At 42.9% G+C, this 26,159-nt stretch overlaps 1 protein-coding gene across 1 annotated transcript in view; it reads right to left on the reverse strand.

Moving 5' to 3' along the window:
* htr4 (5-hydroxytryptamine receptor 4) overlaps positions 1 to 26,159 on the reverse strand; it is a gene marked incomplete at both ends in the record, with an annotated part of 39,356 nt that overhangs the window by 12,196 nt on the left and 1,001 nt on the right. The window contains 3 exons of the mRNA XM_084469175.1: positions 8,907 to 9,463; positions 12,645 to 12,798; positions 19,172 to 19,372. Of these exons, the coding sequence (XP_084325301.1) occupies positions 8,907 to 9,463; positions 12,645 to 12,798; positions 19,172 to 19,372 (912 nt within the window). The remainder of the gene's footprint in view (positions 1 to 8,906; positions 9,464 to 12,644; positions 12,799 to 19,171; positions 19,373 to 26,159) is intronic.

The following is a 26,159-nucleotide window of genomic DNA, read 5'->3' on the forward strand; positions in this document are numbered from 1 at the left end:
GCCAGCATTGGTTCATGATAGTACTGGACATATCTCCATGTCCCATTTCCCCCTTTGATGGTATTATCAACAATGACATCCATATGTTCCATGTTCTAGGGACTCCAGGTTGAAGATTAGCTTTAATCCACCTACCAAGTAATGCAATAGTGATCTCATGATCTCATCTCTTATGTTTTTAGAACACAAAGTTTTCATTGTGATGTTCATTTTCATTCAGACTTATGTTTATATTTATTTGAGTTTTCCATGGTTGTGTTGACATTCCTTTTCCCTGTCTGCCTACAATCAGGGGAAGGTTAAGTTTAAAATAAAACTGTTTATGTTGATATTTTTCTCCTGGTCCTTTAAAAATTTTTTTTATCAATAATTATCGATATCGACCGATATGAAACACTTATATTGTGATACAGTTTTCAGCCATATCGCCCAGCCCTATTACAACATCACAACAACAACAGGGTAAGTGAACGACATGGGCTTAAACCTCACAAATCCCCATAGAGGCATCCAGGTGTGGTGAGGAGAGTTTCGCCTTGTGTTGCTAGTTTCCCCCTGTGCTTTGATTTTAGACGTGAGTCTGCTATGTGTAGTGTAGAGTCAAGTCAGCGATGGATTAAACCCAAAGTTCTGGCTCAATGGCCCTCAGTGCAGTCCTAAATGAGCCCTGCTTTGACAGGATGGGATGGATGTGATTTCACTGCTTTGAGTTTCATGGGAGACATTTTCAAAGTTTGGGATTCTTTGCTTCACGGCATCTTTGCAGGAACTTTATTAATTTGGATTTATAAAGCTTTGAGATTGAATGCATGGGTATTACTAGATTTCCTAATTTGAAACAGGCTATTAATGTTGAGCTATTTAAATTATGTCATGTAATTGTTAGATGAACCACGACTAAGAAGTCATCCTGTGAAATTTCAGTTTTCATGCAGGGAAAAAATAATAAGAAAATAATTACTATAATTACATTAATTACTACAATTACAATAATTACTCTTCATATTTTCCAACTGTGTAAGATTCAACCAACACTTGATTGTGAAAGTAGCAGTGAGGATATTTGATTGGTTGACGGTTGCCAGGGGATGGTGGAACAAGTTTTAACTATTAGTTAAAATGATTCAGGCACCCAACCATTCCTCAATTTGGGAAGAAGGTGGTGTAGAACAGACTGTGGAAATGATGTCAAACCAACGCAAACAGCAGTTGGAGACAAGGTCAGTCATTAAGTTCTCAAAGCCTGAACTCCTCCAGTCTTGAGACTTCAAGAATCAATTGTGTTTTTCATTCTGTCCTCTTTTCCATTCATTTACACCTTTTTTCTCCACTTCTATTTTCCCCTCTTTTCTTAACCCCTCCCTTTGCCCGTTCCCCTCTCCACCTCTCCAACGCCCTCCTCTCCTTTTCTTCTTTCTACTCCTCCTCCACTCCCATGTGTTCTTCTTCTCCTTTCCTCCCTCCTCCACTCTTATTGTTCTCCTCTCCTCCTATCCTTCCTGTTACGCCTCATCTAAATTCTCCTCTCTTCAATCTATACTCTTATCTCCTCCCCTCTCCTCACTCATCATCTCCTCTACTCCATCGTGTCTCCTCCCCCCCCTCTCACCTCTCTTCTCCCTCACCTCTCCTCCTCTCTCTCTCATCTCTCTCCTCCTCCTTCTCTTCCCTACCTTCCTCATTTGCATCTCCTGTCCTCCTCTCCTTCTTTTCCTCTTGTCTAATACTTTCCTACCAAGGTTTTGGCTGTGAGCACGGACAGACAGCAGATACATGAATGAGACCAGGACAGCAGAAGGGATCCCTGTGTTTGTACAACCCTGTGTGTGTGTGTGTGTGTGTGTGTGTGTGTGTGTGTGTGTGTGTGTGTGTGTGTGTGTGTGTGTGTGTGCATGCCTGCCTGCATGCGGCATCACTATGCACTGTGCACATGTAATTGGAGCTGGCATGTTGAAAGATTAGACATTGGAATAGGATAACAAATGAATAAAGCTTAGAGCTTAGAAGTAAAGGGTGTAAAATAAAGTCAATAATGTTAATTAAAGTTACAAGGTGTATATTGACTTATGTTAAAAGTCAAAGGTCGAAAGACGGACAACGACTCAGAGCTTACTCAGGAGAGAGAGAGAAAGAGAGAGAGGCGAGAGATGGAGAGGGTGAGAAAGAGAGAGTGGACGGGAAAGAGAGGGAGAGAGAGAGAAAGTGAGAGCGAAAGAAAGAGAGAGCTGAACCATAAGCCAGTGATAAGCCAGTAAATATTGGAAAATGTGCTGAATACGACGTGAAGCAGACCCGTAGCGAGAGGAGTTTGAGATTAGGGGGATTATTGATCCGTCTTGGATCTAAAGGAAAGCCCTGTTAGAGACACCGACTTCTGCCCCACAGGATCTCATTTTTATATGCTATATATGCTATGCTGTTCCCTCGACTTTAGGTCTCGGGGGCGATTCCCCACCATTCACTTCGCCTTCGGCAAATAATTGTTAAATAGCTTGTTCATTTTGTGATAATATGAACTTATATCTACTTTACTTTTGGATTGTGATTGAATATCAAGCCCATGACGACCGGTGATGACCTAGCCAAACTCTGCACTGCACTATACACTGCTGTTGCCAATAATAAGAGTGTGCCCATATGATAATAACAGAACATTCCTTTTGTATTAGATTAGTATTGTGTGAATGCTGGCATGCATGAGGGGGCTTGTGGCATGTTGAAGGGGCAGAAAAAAAGTAGAACTTCAGTTAACTGGATGCAAATAAATTTGAGTGGTGTGCGAGTTTGTCCATGCGATTGGACAATCGAGCTTCTGTGAGTACTGTCAACCATAATGGACGATGATGTAACATCCCACAAGCAGCAACTAGAGAGGGTGTTTGGCGATGTGACCTGATGCCAATCAGGTGACATTGTGTCTGTTATGTCCAGGACTTTTCTTCCAGGTGATAAAGGTTGTGTATCCTTGTGTCGGTACGGTATGCTAACCTCAGTGGAAATGAATGGCATGCTAATATATGAATACATCTGAAACGGGCTCAGATCTGTAAATAGTGTGTTTTCCTGCTTTGGAACGAGATGACAGATGAGTAATACATGTATTACAGGTGGGAAACTTCCACTACACTCTGTTGTTTAAGCCTTAATTGAGCGCCTGTTTTGATGAAATTGACTTCCAAGAAAAACGGATGTATGGATTGTTTTCCATTTCACTCCACACGGTTATGTTGAACCACGCAAAACCAAAACTTCAAGATTAAAACCACACGTAGAGCTTTGGCTTTGACAAAACGATATAGGAAGACAACAAAATAACATCCCCAACGCAGCAGAAGGCGGGACGCACACGTACACACCTCTTCCTTGAATGTTTTCATTCATCAAGATTCATCAGGCTTGAAACCAACTTTACATCACATAATTATGATTTACGGAGGCCCTTCAGGGCTGATTCAATGCGGCAAGAAAACACTTCCAAAGGTTCTGCGAGATTATATTAGACAGAATGCATTTGTCTCCATTGTTAGAGCTTGGATGTGGTTGGAGTAATTGCGAAGACGGATCAAGATTTTTCACAGCACACACTGCTTTTTTGTCTCCCATCTATTCAATAAAATAATATTTTGTTTGCCACATAGCAGGCATGATGAATAAAGTGCATGTACTAGCTGAAACTGTACTAGCTGAAGCTCATGCGATCATGTTATTGTTTTGTTTTGGAGTTTAGAGAACAGCACTGAAAAGGCTGGGTGGCTTCAATACAGCATAGAGCTTTGCATCTCACAAGCTACAGCCATTAGGTAAAGCCTTGAAGAAGATCTGAGTAAAGGTTGAGATATAGTCCTTTAGGGCAGTGATTCTTAAACTATGCAATTTGGGGTCGCGACCCCAAATGGGGTCGCCAAAAACTTCCATGGGTTCGCCAAAAATGTAACTATCTGCTCCCACTACACAAACTCAACTTGTTCCCGCTATTTTAAGTAAAACAAAACAAAAAGACATAGGTAGCCTACTAGCCAAAATGGACAGGTGGCTGCTTAAAAAATCAAACAAAAGCTTGGAAGTGCCATCTACCAGTGCGTCTACTCCTCCGCGATCCTCAGATGGGACAAGTCTACAGGCCGGTTAGAATAAAAAGGAACAAATGAGGCGTCTGCATTATCAGAAAGAATTTCTGAAATATGGATTCACTTGCCAAGTTAAAGATAATCTCGACCACCGACAATGTGTGATTTGCTGCAATATTCTGGCGAATGAGAGCTTAAAACCTGTCAAAATGAAACAACATCTCGAAACCCGCCATCCCGAAGACGCTATGAAACCAATGACTTTCTTTCTGCGAAAAGAAGCTGCCCTGCAAGGGCAGAAGACCGTAGTGCATGGGCAAGCTACCTTGCCCACCAAAACCTTGGCAGCTTCCTACGAAGTGGCCCACCTTGTGGCAAAAGCACAAAAGCCACACACAATTGCCGAACGCATGGTGAAAAGATTGCAAGTGCGCTCAAGCAAATCCCCCTCTCCAATGATACAGTGTCCAAGCGCATTAACGAGATCGCTAATGACATGAAATGTCAGATAATCGAGAGAGTAAAAAACTGCAGGTTTTCTTTACAGTAAGATGAGTCTACTGACGTGATAAGTGTCTCGCAATTATTGGTGTTTGTTCGCTACAGTTATGAAGGAAAACTTCACGAAGACATGCTGTTCTGCTCTCCGATGGAAGGAAGGTGTACCGGCAGTGACATTTTTAATTGTCTCAATGGTTGGATGGAAGACGCAGGGCTGCATTGGGCCAACTGCATAAGCATATGCACAGACGGTGCGGCAGCTATGTTGGGGAAAAATAAAGGGCTGAAAGCAAAGGTCCTTAGCGTTGCATCACACGTCAAGTTCACTCATTGCATTATCCACAGAGAGGCCCTGGCATCCACTTGAGCCCGAGCTTAACAATGTTCTCCAGACAGCAATTAAAATGGTGAATTTCATCAAATCACGCCCACTAAATACCAGACTCTTCACCCTTCTCTGTCAGGAACACGAATGCTACACACAAATCCCTTCTTTTCCATTCTAAAGTTAGGTGGCTTTCACGGGGCAAGGTCCTTACACACCTGTTTGAGTTGCGAAGCGAGGTGCGCACTTTCCTCTCAGACGCAAACTCCGCTTTTGCGCACCATCTCACTGACGGAATGGATAGCCCGTCTTGCTTATTTGTCATGCATATTCGACAAATTAAATACACTCAACCTGTCACTACAAGGCCTCAACACTAACATCCTGACCCTCTCGGACAAAGTGAATGCTTTCATAAAAAAGTTGCAGCGTTGGGCAGTCTGTGCGGAGAGTGGGGATTTTGAGATGTTTTCGGAGCTGCATGACTTTTTGGAGGAGGATGACGTGAATGTCAATTCATTGAAAGCCTCCATCAACGTTCATCTCCAAAGCCTCCTTGAAAAATTCCATCATTATTTTCCGACGGAAAATGTGGAGAATTATGATTGGATACGACAACCATTCACCAGCTGCTCTTCAAACGATCTGTCATCTGAGCTCGAAGATGCGCTGCTTGAGTTATCCAGTGACCGAACCATACAGACATCGTTTGCCTCAAAAACACTGGATGAATTCTGTCTGTTGCACAGGAATACCCCGGATTGTCCAAGGCTGCCATGGACATTCTAACGCCTTTCGGGTCGACCTATCTGTGCGAGAAGACATTTTTGTCCCTGGCATATATAAAAAATAAATACAGATGTCGGCTCAGCACCGTGGAGGAAAATCTCTGTGTTGCCATATGCAGCATTCCTCCTAGAATTAACTTGCTATGTTCACAGAAGCAGGCCCACCCTTCCCATTGAAATTGTTAAAGATAGTAAACCAGAAAAGGGAAATAAAAAAATACTGTTATTGTTATCGCCATAAATATAATTAATGTAACGTTGTAGGCCTAATGCTGTATGTGTGTGTGTGTGTGTGTGTGTGTGTGTGTGTGTGTGTGTGTGCGTGCTTGTGTGTGCGTGCTTGTGTGTGCGCGCGCGCCACACACATAGCTTTCTGATCTGATATAGCGGCAGCCTACACTTGTTTAATCGTGATTGTTTGGTTTTCTCAGTTCTTGTTCATATGGAATAAATAAAACAAATTACTTTGCTTACTAGTTTTTGCTTGATTTAGTTGTTAACGTTTGAGGGGGTATTTTGAGTACCCACTTTTGGGTTTGGGGAAAGTGGGGTCGCCAGACCTTGCCATACTTTTTTGTGGGGTCGCCAGACAAAAAGTTAAAGAACCACTGCTTTAGGGGACCACCACAACTTATTCATAACACAATCTTAATTTATTGATATATAACGCTTCTTTCTATGCCAAAGAGAGATTGATTTCTGTGTGCCGGTAGAAAGTGATATCGCTACTGCATACTTCAGCAGATTTGATATGCCCTTTAAAAAATGCCCCAGATAATACTGCTGAAATACTTCAAAAGGCAAACTCTCCTTTTCAATGTATGAAAATACAGTATTTTAACACTGATTGTGTTAAAATACTTTATAGACACATAAAATACTGTGAAAAGGCAGATTGTAACCCTCAAAACAGTCATGACCATCAATGCGTCATTATTACGGTTTGAGGAAATTAAAATGCTCCATCTAAATAAAGTCAATAGCTACATTTAGTTAGTATTTATAAATACTAGATGATAAACAGATCACAAGAAGCCAAATAACACCAAATACTTGGTGAGAAACAAAACACCTCCAAATACACACCTGTAATACACGCCTCCAAAAAAGTGGAGGGGGCAAAGAGAGAAGAAAAGGAAGGACGAGAACAGCAATAAAGGAGCGAACGGTGGGTGGACAAGAAACAGAAGGGAGTGGAATAACCAAGGAGGGATTGGATGCAGTGAAGGAGAACGACAAAAATGGAAGGAACGAGCGAGAGGGATATTTAGAAAAAGAGAAGTAAATCGTGTTTAATGAAGAAATGAGATAGAAAGGAATACAATTATAAAAGGTAGGGTGTAGAGAAGATAAAGATAGAGAGAGAAAGGGGGGAGAGGGGGAGGAGGGAGGGGGAGAGGGGGGGTTGGAGGGGGAGAGGGGGTGAAGAGGAAGAGAGGACGTTGGCTTAACGTTAATTAGTTTAACGTTATATGTCTAGCGTTAATGTCATTGAACTTTGACAATAAAGTTACATATTTAAAATGGTCCCAACCTTACTTTTATATTAAAAAATGTTTTTACATAGTTTTGTCATTAAATATGTATTCACTGCAGCTGCCGCTTGCGCTCTCTCCGCACCATTTCTGAAAAAAATCCCAACACGCAATGAATCTTGGGATATGTTGGGCCGTGAAGGATCCACCCGGTGGATCCTTCAAATCCGGGATAAGAAGGCTGCATATCTCGGCCACATTTGAAGGAGCCTTCAAAATGGGACAGCCTTGACGCGCCGCTGTGACGTAAGCGGCCTTTAAATGCGTCCTTCGAAGGATGCAGCCCCTGAATTGAGACGCAGCCTCTGTCTTGGATGTATACTTGGATGTGAAATTATTTGCTGGTTTGCAAGTACATAAACTCAGTTTAGTAAGTTAGCATATTAAAGGTTAGCACTAAATGTAGGTTTAGTGTTTAGAATCTTAACCGTTGAATCCATTTTTACGTTGCATGTTGATGATCCATGTCAATGAGCATTTGAAGGTCAATGTGGCATGAACTAGTTTGCATGGTAACATGTATGTTACCAAGGTTGCATACAGGTAGACCAATTCATTCTCCTGTCCAGAAGCAAGACAAAAACACTAGCATACTAAACACAATGTGAATGCGTTTAATATGAATATGAATGTGATCTCCATTCAAATGTCCATGGGTCCACAGGAAATCAGGAGGCGAGGTGATGGGATTGATTGTGCGAATCTTAATCAGAGAGTTTTATGTGCTCTTTCAAACCAGGATTAGAATATCTATTATTTGCATCATCCTTAATGCCCCTCCATTCAGACACAACCTCTCCACCAACTCTGCCGACCCAGTAGCCTTTAGAGGAGGAGTGGGGGTTGGTGTTTTAGGAAATATGGATGAAATATGCATTAGGGTATTATTGAAGCAACGTGAGGCAACCAGCTGTTATCATGAGAATAAACCCGGTCCATTATACCCCGGACCTCAGAGTCAGACTCAGATTTGACATTAGGATATAGGAAGACAAAGGGCTGGCTTTTCTTAATATGTCCATGCTATCAGAAGACTAAAACAGGAACATAAAAACTGAAGCTGAGCTGGAAAACTTGAGGCTGTAAAATTGTTCCATAAAATTCCAACAAATCATAACACCATTGAATACCATTACAGCTAGTCTAAGAGATATATATATACAATATATATACTCTAACAATAGACCTACTCGAACACTAGATCTATTCTAAGAATAGATTCTATTCTATTCTAAGAATAGATCTATTCTAACAGTAGATCTATCAGAATGGATAGATCTAGTGTTAGAGTAGGTCTTTTGTTAGAGTACCGGTATATATATTGTATATATATATATCTTTTAGAGTATATATATACAATATATATACTCTAACAAAAGACCTACTCTAACACTAGATCTATTCAAAGAATAGACCTACTCTAAGAGAACACATACCGTAACAATAGATCTAACAGAATGGATAGAAGCGGACGGCCGTACAAATTCAAGGACAGAACCACATCCAACCAAACGCTTCCCTTAAATGTGAAAGGTTAATGTGCTTCACACCGTCAACCATGACATCCTCACGATGACCACGGCATCAACATGATAACACCCAATCCCCCCCCCCCCGGCCCCTCCGCCCCACGACATACCACACCCCTGGCCAGCGTCTCCGTGGACAAAACAGCGACTTTTACACTTACTTCAGCATGTGCGTGGAGCCGTTGATCTGCGTCGCCGTGCAGGGCTCCCGGGGACCCAGGATGGAGGGCCGGCGATACCGCTTCCTCCCGCAGCACAGGATTATGAGGAAGGCCCGTCGGAAGGACTTGTTGAGGAAGGCGTAGAGGATGGGGTTCAGCATGGAGTTGATGTAGCCCAGCCACAGGCACGCCACCCACAGCTGGTCCGGCACGGTGTAGTCGATGAACGGGTCGACCACGTTGGTGACGAAGAAGGGCGCCCAGCACAGGCAGAAGCAGCCCATGATGATGCACAGCGTCTTGGCCGCCTTGGTCTCCGTGCGCATGCGGTGGTTGCGCTGGTTGGCGGCCGAGTCGCCGGCGCCGCCCGCCCGCTGCAGCATGCTGATCTGCAGAGCGTGGGCGCGGGCCGTCACGTAGATGCGCTGGTAGGCCAGCACCATGAGGCCCAGCGGGATGTAGAAGGCCACCACCGAGCAGGTGAGCGCGTACGGCTTGTTGACCATGAAGACACACGAGGTGGAGTTGCTGCCCTCGCTGTGGCGCCGCTCCTCGATCTAGAGGGGAGCCCCGGCGGGGTGAATGGGTCATCGTTACAAAGAATAGTATTTTGTGCTTATTTTAGCACAGTGGCTCTCAACTGGTCTAGCCTGATGACCCACATACGTCCATACTGTTTTTTCGCCCTCATGTTCTGTTACAAGAATGCAGAAAACTAAAAACTGAAACAATTTGGGCTAAATGCAATGACATAATCAGCCGCGTTAGCGTTGAAACATTTGTTAATTAATTGGCAAAAGTATTTTTTGTCTGGCGTAAAGGCTTTGAATTGGCAGAATGTTTAGTTTCTAAATGCTTTCCCTTAGACGGTAGAGGCGCTAACTAGCTGCTGTGCTGGCGACGTTAGTTTTGTGGGCTACTGCATTCAGCTTCTTCAGATCCTTGATCCCTCAGAGTGGGAAGAGAAGCCTATTTACAGTTCTCAATAAAAGTAAGAAATACATCTTTTTCAGACGTTCACCCAATAGCTCGTCCATGACCCTGTTTTTTAAATCACACAAAGCGGCTATACAATGGATATCTCAAGCCAAGGCATGGAAGTCGGTGCACTTTGAAACGTGATTTAGTAAAGTAATCTGTAAAAGCACAACTAAGGACAGCACAGTCGATACTGCACAATATACCATGAAATGTGTCTTCTGCAAATGTACAGTCCTAACAGCAAAACCCAGATGGATATTCTCACAGACGCAAACACACACACACACACGCACACAAGCACACACATACACACACACACACACACACACACACACACACACTGTTAGAGGGGGGCGTTCTCCAAAGACCTTCAGTAAAACCTTTATTCCCCTCTGTGCTGCTCGATAGCCCATAGAGTCAGGGCAGACAGGAGGTCGATAATCACACGCGCAGAGCAACACCATCAATTCCCACACTTTAATTTCATGAATGAACCATTAAGGATTGTAAGTGTTGCATGTGTAGTATGCGCTCCACAGGGAATGCAAACAGTGACACTTTTTTTATACTATATTACATAAGTATTCATCTGTTCAGAAGTCTGATGTGCACTATGCAGTAGGAGATATTAAGTCTGAGCAGGATCTGTATTCTAATGTTTGTATATGGATATACACAGTCAGATGTGGACATGTGTTTATTATTTAGTCGGGGGATATCCCTGTTCTGTTTCCACGTATGGGGGTGGTGAGGTGCTGCCTGTGAGAGAGAGATAGGAGAGTGAAGACAGATGAGTTAGAGTAGGGCACTGTAGAATAAATGCAGCTACTTTTCTCTTTAGAACACGGCAGCAGCTGGCCCACCTGGGAAAGTAGTCGCACAGCGACGGATAAAAAAGAAACATCACTAGTGGGATACGACGTTGCCAAATAATAACCTGTATGTCATGTCTTTATAGACTCCCTTCACAAGGTCCTTATCTACACTGGTTTCCCTGACTGTGTCTACATGGGGTTGGAGACTGAAGCACTTCATAGCACTACCTACCAATGCTATTTACCTGGTACCATGGGAGAAAACTGCTGAGGTTTAAAGGAAGTATAAGCAATATCTTGCCTACATGTTTGAAACCAGTGTGGAAAAAAGGAGTCAACTAAGGGCCCCCTTCCATGGAAATTCCATGTGTCTCCTCACCTCCTGATAGCCCTCTGAAAGAAGCTCCTTATCGCATGTTTGGATTAGAGCTGGCCCTAGGGAGACCGGTGACCATTGAATGCTGTTATCTCTCTTTAGTATACTATATATAGCTTCACGTGATGGCACGTTTTGATTGGTTCGCTATCTCGGGATATTGGGCAACATCCCATAATTGAGATAATTGAAACTCGGGATATTGTTTTCTCATGCGTGACGGTGGTCACGTCACGCTAATAAAAACAAATAAACTGCTAATAAAAACAAATAAATCAATAAAAAAGTGTTATCTTGTTTATTTTTGGAGTGTTCACGTGTAGTTTATACTAAAACAATTATCCACCTCAGGCTCCGTGAATAGAGGAGAAGAGCCCCCTATTGTGGGCTATTCCCCACAATTCACGGAGCCTTCGGCGAATAATCGTTAGATATTCAATGATCTCCTTCTTCCTTATTTCTCAATTCACTTATATGGAAAGTTTTGTCACAATTAAAGTCTAACTCTGTTAAACGTTAAACTCTGTATTCATGTGTTTACCATATGGTTAAAGGAGCCATTATCTGGCCTATATGAAGGAAAGGTCCACAAAGGCCTATATCCTGAGGAACATTCACATTCACTCACTCATAAAGGTTAAAGTGAACTAGTTAATACTACAGTCTGAGTCAAACACTGCCTGCTTTATGAATGTATTCCACAATCACATACAGTGGTTATTATCAATGGTTTGAATTCATGCTTATTGTCTAAGTAGAGTAGTCATTGTGCTTGTGTATGTCATTTATTTATGTTAACCCATGAGGCATAGGGATCTGTTTATACATGGCTCATCTCATAAGCACATGTGGTTTATTATGTCTGTTTTAAATCAGTTTAATTTATAAGATGACGAGTAGATTTCAAACACAGATTTTTTCACTGCCCTACATATGATATTACTGTAATGTTTAAGATGTAACTTCTTTACAGGATGTAGGTTATTTACACTGTAATATACTGAGAACTCAGGGAAGGAGGAAAAGTGCATGTTTAGTTAATGGGGAACTGGGATGGGGGACACGGTGGCGAGGTGGAGAGGTGTCAAAGTTCTAGGCCCGATGCATAGAGTTGTTATTGGTCAGTGCATGCAGGGGGAAGCCACACCGTGTAGGAATATAACCTGAAGCCTGATACCAGATCAGGACTTCTTTGCAAACCAACTTAGATTTGGTTGTTAATTCTGTGCAAGTGATAATAAAGTCTTCATCTTTCGAACCTTGTCCTTCTCGACCTGTATTTAGTTAAAGTGTTAAAGTGTGGGTTTTTATCCACAACAGTACCTATTGATTTATTTATACTATCTTGTTATTTAGCAGACACTTTTATCCAGAGAGAATAACAGTGAGTTCAGATGCAGTATGCACTAAGGAGGACGTACGTGTTAGGGCATCTTACACAATGCCTACTTGGTAGATTGCTATCCCAGTACCTTTGGCCTGGGAGTCAAACACAACAGTATTATATCCTGGCCCCCGGACAAACCTTTGACTCAGACCGCTCCGACGCATCCAGGCGACACTTACCACGTGGTAGATGCCGATGCTGTTCCAGCCTTGCATTATGGGTAGGAAGGAGATGAAGGTGGGGATGACCCAGCAGCCCCCGATCATCAGTGTCACACGCAGAGGAGTCATCTTGTTACGATAAACCAGCGGCTGGCAGCAGATCGCATAGTACCTGCACACACACACACACACACACACACACGCACACACACACACACACACACACACACACACACACACAAATAGAGTTGAGTTGTCAGTCAATTTATCAATCTATTTATTTGAACACACATGTTTATCTGCATGTGCATGTGCATGTGTGTGTTTGTGCTCGTGTGTATGCGTGTTTGTTTGTGTGTGTGTGTGTGTGTGTGTGTGTGTGTGTGTGTGTGTGTGTGTGTGTGTGTGTGTGTGTGTGTGTGTGCGCATGTGTGTGTTTATCCGGCTCCTCCCCAGTGTAACCCTTTGTCCAGACCCGACACAATTCAAGCCGTTTTAACAAGTCTGAACACGACAAGATAATCCCATCTGCCGCGCAGAACACCAGAGGAACACATTGTATGACCGGTCATATTGGATCTATGTGACTGTGAGTGAGCTCCTTTGCTGAGCGAAAATGTTTCTTTAAAGAGGTTTAAGGACAGCCGTATGCTTCAGCTTTAATTAAATCAATGGCCCCCCTCCACCAACCCCCACCCTTCTTCAACACAGACACACGTGTATTCATTCATGATTCAAAGGGAAGGTGGATGGACTGATGGTCTGCCAGGGTCACTCTGCTAAACTCCACAATACACCAGGGCCCAGCTGCCTAATACAACTACAGTATTCTACTGGTGGGCATTATTCAACGCTTAAATGCTTGCTTGAGAAATTCTAGACAACATTTTTGATGCTGTTCCCTGGTGTCTCAAATCAATGGCTTGTGTAGACGTTAGGGTGGTTCTCATCTCCTGGAGAATGAACACTTTCATTAAATGATCGTGTGATCAAGAAGTGATTGTTTTCCCTGCCTCCAGGAAACCTTGGATTACTTTGTCTGATTTATAATAGAGTGTAAGTGGAGAGGCTTGAAATCCACTTCTGCATCATTATCTTGCCTCGGATAGCTTCACTAGTGATGATTGATGCTTCAAACCTGTCACCATGTGCTTTGGCAACTCCATAGAAAACCTGAAAGGTATCATTTAAAAAAACTAAGAAACAAGCATAAATCAGAATTATAATATCACATAGCCACCAACTCAACATAAAACGGAGGTCTCTGCCAATCCCGACCCTATTGTCTCCCAGATGGTTTTAAGGATGTATGTATGTCTTTGACATTAAAGAGATTCATTTGGGTGTCTCGTGTGTCTGTATAATCCAGTGTCAGCCTGCTCCCAGTGAGCGCTGTGAGAGCCACAGTGATCATTGACTCCGGAGAGAGAGGGAACTTAGTGTCTGGCTTGAAAGGCGCTCTGGAATTAGAAAAAGGTCAAGAGCTATTTACACACATCCTGCTGTAGTTCTTCCGAATGGCTGCAGACACACACACACACACACACACACACACACACACATACACACAAGAACACACAAACGCATACACAAGAACACACACACATACACACAAGAACACACAAATGCATACACACAACACACACACACACACACACACACACACAGACACACACATACACACAACACACACACACACACACACACACACACGCACACACACACACACACAAGAACACACACACATACACACACAAGAACACACAAACGCATACACACAAGAATACACCCACACACACACACACACACACACACACACACACACACAAACTTACGCAGACGCACACACGTCCACACGGACCTGGCAGTGGATTAGCATAAGGTTAAGGACAGCTCCACTCGCCATGGGCAATGTTTAGCTTTCCTGCAGACCTGCTTTGACATTGGATCAGGTATTAGACGAGGTTTGGTGCCAGAGCTGGCTACCGCGTTACGTCCACTCCATGGCGAATAGCGGCTGACGGGCTACGTGCGACGACTAAACATTTTGATCACAACTTTCTATTTTCCCTTATTTTTCTAGACTTTACAACACCTCAACCCCCCGCTCCAAACAGCTACAAAGCCCCAACACCTCCTTTTCTAGACTCGATTAAGGACTAAACCCCACACCCCACACCTCAGGACTATTGTTGTTTAAACCTTGTTATTTATTTCATTTTCATTACCTCAGGAACCTCTGCACATTAGCACATTTATACTTATAGTCATATTTATTTTTTAATGCACAAGTCACCTACAAACTGACAGTTACATGTATATAGTATGTTTATCTTTATTCTAATAGTTTTTTATTATATTTTATTTTCAAATTGGTAAATTTTATTTGTACATATACTTGCACTCTCATTTCCCACTGTACTGCTGGTCACTTGTGAATTTCTCCTAAGGGGGATTAATAAAGGACCATCTTATCTTATCTTATTTTTGTGCCTGCACCATGTCAAGGTGTCACTTGCCAAAAAGGGTTGTTGAAAGTTATACAATTTTCTCTAAACTCCCCCCTGCCACCATCACTTCATCATCATCACTGTGCTGAGGCTTAATTGATCTTGGGGCTGTGAGTACTGTGAGGAGGCCCAGTGACACATGTCGTTAAGGAGAAGCTAAGGGGTGATGATGAGGAAGATGAGGATGAGGACAGTAAGTAAGGTTATGAAGAGTGCAATTTAAGAGCCGTATGGTCAGGCTTGGGTTCATCTCAGTTTATTCAGGCTAATCATTTCATCCACTGCTTTTCCTTGCACTGCATCCGGTCAGCAGGTCTATTTTCTCTCTCTCTATCACTCGCTCTCTCTTCTCCTTGCTCTCTCTGCTGTTAACCCCTCTCTCTCTCTATCTGTCCCTCTCTTTCCTAGCCTGTCCAGACGGTTCCCTTTCTATATTTTTTCCTGTCACTGTTGGTCTGTCATTATCTCCCTCATGGCTCTGTAAGCCCCACCCCCAATGTCTCACATGATTGCACGACTCATGGAAATCGAGGGCGCTCTCTGTGCATCTCTGTCCCTTCCTCTCTCTCTCTCTCTCTCTCTCTCTCTCTCTCTCTCTCTCTCTCTCTCTCTCTCTCTCTCTCTCTCTCTCTCTCTCTCTCAATCATTCTGAGTGCTGTGTGCTCGTTTCTCTCCCTGTTCAGAGCACTCTTTTCCACCATTATTTTCTCTCTACTTTCATCCTTCCATCCTCCTTTCAAATCCATCTAGCGTACCCATTTTATTCTCTCTCAGGGTTGTTTTGGCGTATTTCACTGTCCCTATGAATGTCTCCCTTGCTACCTGTCTCCCCCTCCCCCCTCAATCTTCCTCCCGCCGTCTGTCTCTCTCTCTGTCTTGGAGATAATGTATATCTACCACAGTGGTTGAGTCTTACAGCCTCTTTCCCCTCTTTTTTTTACATTCATCATGCAGTGTTTTTTTATCCCCTTTCACTTCCTTGGCGGTCCCTCTGTTTCCTTATATTATTTTGCCAGCTCCCTCTTCCCCTTCCCTCTCTATAGCTCTGTTGATGGCGCTTTCTCTCTATCTATGTCACTCTTAGTCGTTCTCTCTGGCTCTCTTTCCCCCCCTTTTTCTCTCCCCGGCTCTCTATGGCTCCTTTTCCTCCTCCTTTCTCTCACTGCCTATCTATGTCTCTCTTTGCCTCCCTATTTGTTTCTATGTTTTTCTATCTCTCCTCCCCCTCTCTCTCTCCATCTATCTATATCTCTCCCCTCCTATAGGTGTGGCTCTATGTTTGAGACTTGCATCGCTGGAGGCTCTGAGTCTACTTCTAATCCTTCTCTAGTCACTCTGTCTCCCCCTTTCCCTATCTCACCATCTCCCCCTTCAATAGATCATTCTCTCCCTCTCTATTTCCTGTCTCCTCAGCATCTTCCATATTTATACTGCAGCTGTTCCATTGTCCCCCCCCCCCCCCCCTCTCTCTCTCTCTCTCTCTCTCTCTCTCTCTCTCTCTCTCTCTCTCAGACACACACACACCCACACCACACACAGTAATGGAGCAATCAAATATGTTTTCTGTGAATGCTTGAATGTCAAGCATTCACATGTCATTGTTATGGATCTTTCCCCACATGCGTCCAAGTGTGGGGGCTTGCACGTGTGTTGACTTGTAATCGTTTTTCTCGGTCATGATTGATTCCCGGTTTCCATTAAGGTCTTTCCATCAGCACCTAAACTGAACATGTGAGATCCCAAGCAAGCAGACAAGCTGGGACTGGTGGGGCAGAGTGCGCTCCTACTTTGTGTGAATGCTGTTTGTGGGGTCCCCTAGCTGATCCTGTGGTGGACTCCACAACAAGGTTGTGGAGTCCATTTTGTTTCTCTCTTTGTTCATCCCCAGGGGGGAATCTTTTCTGGCACGGCTGCTCTGCGCAAGATAGAAACAGTGTGTACAAATATAATAGAAAATAAAATATGTGTCAAAATAGAAACTGTTTTTATTGGCAGGCTAGCAGTTCCCCTCAAGTTGCACTAGCCTAGCACCAGCGAGTTCTGCAACTAGAAGGACTGAATAAAAAGTGTTGAAAACGGTCTCCAATGATAAATAACACACTGGCTCACTTGGAAATGAGACCTGATGTCCAAAATCCTGAATACCCCTTTTAACTTGTTTTTTATACTTGTGATTCAACCTTAAGGCAAATTCTGATTTTGGTCTTATCGTTTTATATTATTTGTATCTACATGAAAAATTGTCTTCTGTCTGCTAAAGTACTTAAAAACTATTCTAAGCAATGTCATTATTATTAAATGTAGCTCCGCAGGAAAGACAAAAACTACTCCATACACACTATTAGTCTTTGTATCTAATCCATACTTTCATCTGGAATCAGATTCTGTGTAGACCACGACCGCTATCTCTGAACAAATGGACTTCCAACGCCCCTTAGGTGGTTCTCAGATAATGTGAGGTTACCCAAGTTTTAATCCGTGCGGTTGTTTTTATCCATCAAACCATCCTCAGACCCCATCATTCAGCTGCTCTCAGGTGACCACTTTCCCATTACCGATTTGTGTACACACAAACTGCACTCAGATACTTGTAGTTAGGGCAGTGGCCAGAGAATATGTAGGGTGGACTTTAGCCCACTGAAACAATAAGCACTATGAACTGTACCTACACACACTAAGGGCCCTATCTTGCATGTATCATTGCTAGTTTGCAACCGGCGCAAAGCTGATTTTCCCCCACAGCAAACAAGTGCCACTACAATTGCACCCGGAGAGGCGTGTCAGTGAACAGCAGAGGAGTGTTCCGGCGCAAATGATACATGGGGCTATTTTAGTGATCCAAAAAGCAATTGCGCCACTGACTGGCAAATACTTGGTCTAAATGCACTAGCGGATAGCGAAGTTGGTGTTGCTATTTTGACGTGCCATGGCAGGTCGGAACTGCAACATAAGCTTGCACTCACGTAGGCTAGACACAGCACATACATACAAACGATTAGCCTAATGGCAATATTATGATGTCAAAGAATGTGTGAAACTGCATAGAAATAGCATGTGGATTGTGGAAACATTTTTTTTCCATAGGGGCTGCATGAATGAACACTGTTGTAGGCTATGCCATGCCTTAAAATAATAATAATAACAATAATAAACTCAAGCAAGTTTAAAAGAATGAATGAATGCGGGCGCATCCGCATTCATTCATTCTTGGCGTGGCTCGCAGTGAAACAATATGTGTGCACCTGTTTAAACACACACACAAAACTAAACACGTAACGCATAGAGAGAGAGGGAGGGGGGGGGGGACAATGGAACAGCTGCAGTATAAATCTCTATAAATGAATAAATAAAATGTATTATTAAGAATTAATTCTGAGTGGCCCGCAAATTCTAATTAAAAATGAATGAATTAAAAAAATAACACATGCCGTAGTTCGCCCACCTCTGCTGATTGTGACATTTAATGTTAGTCACATTTTGGATAAAAGCCAAAGTCAAAATTGCAGCTTCCTCCTACTTTTTTGTACCTCTGCGTTCCGCTCTGATAGGATAGGATAGGACAGGGTGTTGGACAGGCAATGACAGACTGTCGGCATGGTTTCGGTCGCCGGGAAATGTGGAAGAGACGTAATGTGCCTAATCACATGAAACGGTGAACAGAGTTCTCCAGGAAAGGCGTGATCTTGGGGATGTATAAAAATCTCACTCTATCTCTCAGTGCTTACGACTAATACATACTGACATAATCATACACACACAATCTCTCTCTCTCTCTCTCTCTCTCTCTCTCTCTCTCTCTCTCTCTCTCACTCACTCACTCACTCACTCACACACACATATATATTCAAACACACGCACGCACATTTACACAAATTGACATTAAACAAAGAAACAAATGGACACACACAGACACTTACACACTATGATGCAAACAAAAACAAACACAAACACACACACACACACACACACACACACACACACACACACACACACACACACACACACATTGACTCTCTCTGACACACAGAGACTGACCGGTCGAGGGCGATGCAGCAGAGGTGCAGAATGGAGGCGGTGGTGAGCAGGACATCCAGAGAGGTGCGGACCAGACAGAAGGTCTCTCCATAGATCCAGTTCTGGGTGACCAGGTCGAGTGCCCCGAATGGCATCACCAGCACCGACACCATCAGGTCGGCGAACGCCAACGAAACAATGAAGTAGTTGGTCTTGATTTTCCTGCAGGAGAGAGGGTTAGAGTAACTTTATGTAACTTTTCTCTACGATTATAGGCTTTAAGGCGCTGTAGGTAAGATTTGACAGCTACAATTTGCAAGAAATTACATTATTATTCGTCTGCTATTATATGTAGAACTTAAAATGTGCTGTCTGTCTATTCTGGTTGACTTTGCCTGCTTCTATATCAGACAGTTTCGATTTTGGACTGCTCTCTTCCCTGATTGGATGAGGGGAATCCATCTTGTCTGTCAATGACAGGTGTGTGAATGAACCTCTCAATGGTGGAGAAACAAAAAGACAGAGGAAGCCAATAGGGAGGGGATACTAATTGGGGATACTCCCTTCTGCACTTTTTGGCTCTCTTTACAACCCTGAAATATTACAGCACCTTTAATGTGCTTGCACAATGAACCAACATACATTATCATTGGGCCGTTGGTGGTGGTTGGCTGGTGTGCTACTGGCAAGTGTTTTTGTTGGGTGTTTATAAGTCTAAATAAACTACTTTTTCACTCCATCATTTTTAATAATATGTTTATATATACAATTCTGATGGCAATGAAGCACTTTTTATTTAATTGAAATTTATTGAGGGAGAGAAAGGAAAGAATTTATACTTTGTTAAAATGCAATGCAACTTTACACATATATTTCTTACATTATTTTGTTCACCCAACTACTGAGTAGGTTTCATTTGTACATTCTCACATTTTTATTGAACAAACATTATCGAATTGAGCGAAATATGTTTGTATAACAAGGTCATTTTAGGGATTAAGAGAAATAAACAATGATACAGGTTTGAGGAAGCCACATAACTCCCTAAGCTAATTCTCACCAGAAAACACAAGAGAACAATATTGAAATGCTCATCAAACATGAAGCTCTACCAAAGTAAAGATAGATTCAGATTTTTTCCCTCCTTGGTTTGGCAAAATGTCGTAGCCTTTTTCAGAGTGAACAAGTTTGACACAATAGTTTCAGGCGAGGTGTTTCTGTTGTTTTTGTTCAATAAATTAGTGATGGCCAAATGATCAGGCTCAAAAAGAGCCTGAATTCCTGGGAATTCAGGCTCTTTTTAGTGAGCCTGATCATTTGGCTCAGCTCGGCAATAAGAGCCGGCTCTTTGGAAACTGCTCTTGATGATTGGTGTATCGTTTGCGACCGAACGAGTAGAGCCGAGTCGTTAAATACAATGGAAAAAACACACAAATGGGACTAGAAACATTGAACAGGTAAATGTGTGACAAAAAGATCAATGATTAAAATGTATTTCCATTTATTGTAGTAATCTTTGATCCACGTACTGTAGTTTTCATATACTCTGGTTTGACATTAGGATGTGAATGTTCCCTCTTCCTGTTGGCATCTGAGCATTTCTAGTTCTAGATGGTAAGAGTCTTCAGTAATGTAGCATGTCGTTTAAGATGGAGGTTGTTTATGTGTAACAGGAAGTGACACGCTGCTAATGCAGACTCTCAAGTGATGAGGGAACGCTGCTTACATCGTCAAGAAGCTTTCCACAGAGCAAGCATATTATACGGCAAACACACGTTTCACAAATAGTTTTATAGAATAAATCTGTATATAAATCATTATTATACTTAATAATATATAAGGGGACCCCTAAGGTGAGATAACTTTAGTGATTTTCAATCAATCAATCAACCAGAACCTGAAAAAAATCAATCCCATGAATCCTATTCTCTCCTCCCTCTACTGGTTTCCAATTAATTTAAGGGCAGATTTAAAGGCGCTCCTACTTACTTATAAAATCCTGCAGGGATAAGCACCATTCTACCTGTAGGACTTTGCTAGTCCCTAGTGTCCTTTTCTGCCCCTCCGTTATTAAGGGGCTGGCCTTCTATACATTCTAAAACTAAAATTAATCAGCAGGAAACAGAGCGTTCTCTAATTGAAAGCCTTATCTGTGGAACAGTCTGCCACCAGTACTCAGGGATAGTGATTGAGTTTTTTAAATTGTACTTAGCATGTTTGCTTGTTAGGTAATGGGGTGACATAGATATATGGCCTGTCAAGCACTTTTTCAGAGTGTAACTGTCATTAAGGGCTATACAAATAAAATTGACTTGACGTGCCTTGACTTATATGTAAATGGAATATAAATGGTTTCTGCACAAACAGACTTATTTCCTCACTTGTAAGTCTGCCAAATTTGTTAATATTTAACAAATATTTACTGACTGGTATTTGTTAATACCAGTCAGTAAATGAGAGATCACACACATTATCACAATATGAAAAATATGCTACATAGGCACAGCCCCTCTAGGTTACGGAACAGGTCAACAGATGGCGGAGAGAGAGAGAGTACTGTATGATTAATCACAGGCGACTGTTGGATGGGCGAGACAGTAAGGATTTTACTGGTAGGAAGGGAGAGAGAGAGAGAGACAGAGAGAGAGAATGTAACTTAAGGAAAAAAAGATAGTAAATGGATGGAGGAGTGACGCACACGGACAGACGAGAGAAGAGAGAAAGAGAGAGAGAGAGAGAGAGAGAGAGAGAGAGAGAGGGAGGGAAAGAGTGAAAGCCAGATGTTTTGCCGGAAAGAGGTAATAGGAGAATACACACACATACCCCCACACACACACATATACACACACACATACACACACACACACACACACACACACACACACACAGAGCATACTTTTTGTTTACAGCACAACTCAGACAGCCAATACCTCTGAGAGATAATGGGTCGGGTGGGTTTACTCACGCAGGAGACCAGTTATCAACGCGTGATGGAGCGATCAATACATCAGCCAGACAGCTGTTCAGGGGAGGCGGCTGGATGCTAGCTACTGAATAGAGCTAATAGACACAAAACCAGACTCATAGAATAGACAGTTAGCCAATGTAACGCAATGACCAATAAGTCCTACTACAGGGTTTATTTGCAGAGATGGTAATGTTTTTTTGTTGCTATAATTTAGTAATTTAACTTTGTCCCATAATCCAATCATGTATCTTTCATTTCGCCTCTGGCATTAATAAAGTTAATCTTATCTAAAAGCGACTTACAGTGAATCTAGATTCATGTCATTAAGGTGCCTTCTAGTAGAAAAGTGCTGAACCCAGGGCCAGGGTCATACTCCAACCACTACACCATCCTTTTTTCCTTTCAATGCTTGCTTAAAAGCTTTACAAGGTGGAACAACAGGCCTGCCAACTAGCAACATCGATTTTAGGAACAGCAACTAAAACCAGCAAGGCTGTCAACCAATCAGATAAGATTACAGACACACACATGCAGGGGATGGCTCCAAATCTTACAGGGTACGCAGAATAGGACATGCATCTACGTATATATATACTATATACACTACGATATATATAGTGTATATACACAATATATACACTATTTTTGTACTACAAATGACTATAGTGTACTCGAATGTACTACACTGTAAATGCTTGTTGAAGCCTGTTTTTGCATTGCTCCACAACTACTACTACTACTACTACTACTACTACTACGACTTCTACAATATTTATAATCAATTCCAATGAATTGAGGGTAAAAACAACTGCAGGCCATTAGGTGTGGGAGTGAGCCTGCACTTAAGTCAGAAGGGTTTAAAAACAGCTTCATTGCCTGAAGATGAAGTGCGCTTATTTAGAATGGGGAGGAGAGGGGAGGGGGGGGGGAGGAGGCGTGGGCGGAAAAGAGGAAAAGAGAAGAGGAGAAGGCAAAGACATGCACAAGAGAGAGGGAGGAGCAAAGGGGAGCAGATGACAGGAGAGATGGAGATGGGACGGAGGGCCGAAAGGAGAAGAGGAGAAAGGAGAGGAAACAAAAGGAGAGGACGGGGAGAGGAGTTGGAAGGAGAGGAAATGGAGAGAGAGAGAAAAGGAGGGGTAAGAGGATAAAGGAGGAGGTGGAGTACAGAGGAACTGAAAGGAGAGGAGAGAGGATGTCACCGGAGAGGAGAGACAAGGAGGAGAGGGGAGAGAAGGAAAGGTGACAGAAGTGGGAAGGAGAGGGGAGGTCAGAAGAGGAAGGGAGAGTGGGAAGAGTGAAGCTGGGAGAGAGGGAGAGAGAATAAGAGAGAGGCGCAGAGAGGTTTTACATGAAATATTGATACACCGTGTTTCTGGTAGGTTTTAACATGTGTCAACTGACCATCCTACTTCGCCAAGGAGCAGCTCCAGATAGGGCGACAGCCAGCACTACCCCGTCACTTGTCGGGGATGACAGCCCGTCTGACAGACCTGTCGGGCTCTCCATCTGTCTCGCCTGCCTGTCTGTCTGTCTGTATTTCCACTTCTGGGCTGTCTGAACCCTGCTTGCCTGTGTCGCGGACTGTCTGTGTTCATCTGTGTCTTGATGTGAATGGGATAAACGGGAAACAACGACGCTTTGAGTCAAGCGCTCCTCAAGATGTTGCATTGGTGCCACGGGTCGAGTTTGGGGTCTACCTGCTGGCCCATGCATACGCACACGCCTGACACACCCATACGCTGTCTGTCCCTCCCCCTTCAGACCCCTCTGTCTGTCTGTCTCTGTCTGTCTGTCCGTTTGCCTGGCTGTCTGTCTTCCTGCCTGATCCACCTCTCTTTAGATACTCGCCTAACTGTCTAGTGGTCTATCTGTCTCACCTGCCTGTCAGTCCTTCCTTTCCTGGACTGTCTGACCCCCTGCCTGTCTCTCTGTCCGGCTGATCGTTTGTGAGGTTCAGAGCTTGCACATCCCCCCCCCCCCCGGAGTGGGGGGGGGTAGAGAGACAGAGAGGGGGAGTGGGAGAGAGAGAGAGAGAGAGAGAGAGAGAGAGAGAGAGAGAGAGAGGGGGGGATGGAGGGCAGGAGGGAACGATAGAGAGAGGACAGTGAAAGCAGTGAGTCGGCGTGTCACTCTTTTCTCCACAGGGATGTGAGACATTACTGTGGTGACTTTGACACTTAGCAAGGTGGCACAACACACACACACACACACACACATGCACACACACAGATATTGAAAGACAGACACATACACGCACACACACACACACACACTCACTGAAACACAAAAACACACCAACAGATGCGCATGTACTCACACTTACATGCACACACACATACCAAAAGATACAAACCAAGACACAAACACATGCACACGTGGAAATACACACCCAAACACACACACACACCCAAACACACACACACACACACACACACACACACACATCATAATCATCATGACAGCACCACAGGGATACGGTTCACCATGAACAGTTGGATGCCTTTTCAATCAAAATGTCTGAAAAAGGACAACAGGACAGACAGACAGACTGGAAGAGAAGGACAGAGAAGGACAGACAAACAGAAAGAGCGAAAGACATCAGACAGACAGACAGACAAAGGCGGGACAGGTAAACATGCAGACAGAACTAGATAAACTAACAGAAGTTGAGAATGATGGGAACAACAAAGCAAGGATCAAAGAGTCTTGAGAAGAGAAAGAGAGAGAGTGAGAGAGAGAGAGAGAAAGAGAGCAAGAGAAAGACAGAGAGAGAGAGAGAGAGAGAGAGAGAGAGAGAGAGAGAGATGGGGGGAGGGGGCCACGCTGACAGCATCAGCTCCCCTGACAACCACGGCAACCTGCGTGGTCTCCGGCTGTCAGGGAGAGCGCATGCCGCCCGCCGCCCGACGCGTCAAAACCAAGTCACGGTGACAGGATGGAAACCGTGGCAACTACCTAGCGGAGTCTCCCTAACCTAAGACATAGCAGAGCAGCGCCTTTCCAGAGGTGTAGCCTTTGTTTTCGCTGCATAGCCACCACTGGTTTAAGATGTTTCAGTATCAGCTTTCATAACGTCGTAACTGTCCGACGTAACTGTCCGTTCATATTATAATAATAAGAATGGTAATATTATTATTTTATACTAATTACAATAATACAATTGTAATCTTGTCAAGTCTTATCGAATTATACTATATTATAATAATAATTATAATATAATATAATCTTCAAGTCTACTGTCTGTATATACCTTTTTTTTTGTTTTATATATTCAATTTGTATCCATCCAGGACTTGCAGTTTTTGCACCTGAATTTCTTGTCTGGGATCAATGAAGTACTGCCTTATCTTATTATCTTCAGAATACGGTGATAAGGTGTACATTATGCATAAATATACTAGTGTAGCGATAAGAACAGACCTATGCTGACTTGAAGGGGCCTGGGCGTTCCCAGAGTTCAGTGGCATAGCCAGGAATTGATTTCAAGGGAGGTTGATAAAGTTTCAGAAACATACATTCTGAACAACATAAAAATATATATCTATATTAGGCTTTATGCAAAATAGATATTGACATTAAAAGCTTTTTTTTTTTTTTTTTTTTTTTTAATATTTTTTTATCGATATAATATATAATATTATCAATATGCGATTTGGGAATCTCGGGAAACCAGGTATAAATAGAGATACACTTTTCTTCATATTTTGGATTTCTATATTTCAGAGGTTTTGCTTCCATGGGGGGAATATCAAATACGCAATGACGTTTCAAATTAATACAATTGCATTCTAGGCACATTGTTTTCATGCAGCCCGAAGAAGACGAGGGACACAGGGGGGCAGAGGGGGAAAGAGTCATCCGTTCCCAATCTTGTTAGGGGGCAAAGGCACCCCACGATCCAAACCAGAAATTCATCATGATAGAAAATCATTCTATCATGATTATAAAAAATGTAGTACAGAGCAAGAACTCAAGCAATCAATCAATAATAAGGTCAATCTAGACAGTACCAAATATATGAGTAACCTATGTCAGCAT

Source organism: Micromesistius poutassou (assembly GCF_964030765.1).
Source record: "Micromesistius poutassou genome assembly, chromosome: 6".
Taxonomy (NCBI): Eukaryota; Metazoa; Chordata; class Actinopteri; order Gadiformes; family Gadidae; genus Micromesistius; species Micromesistius poutassou.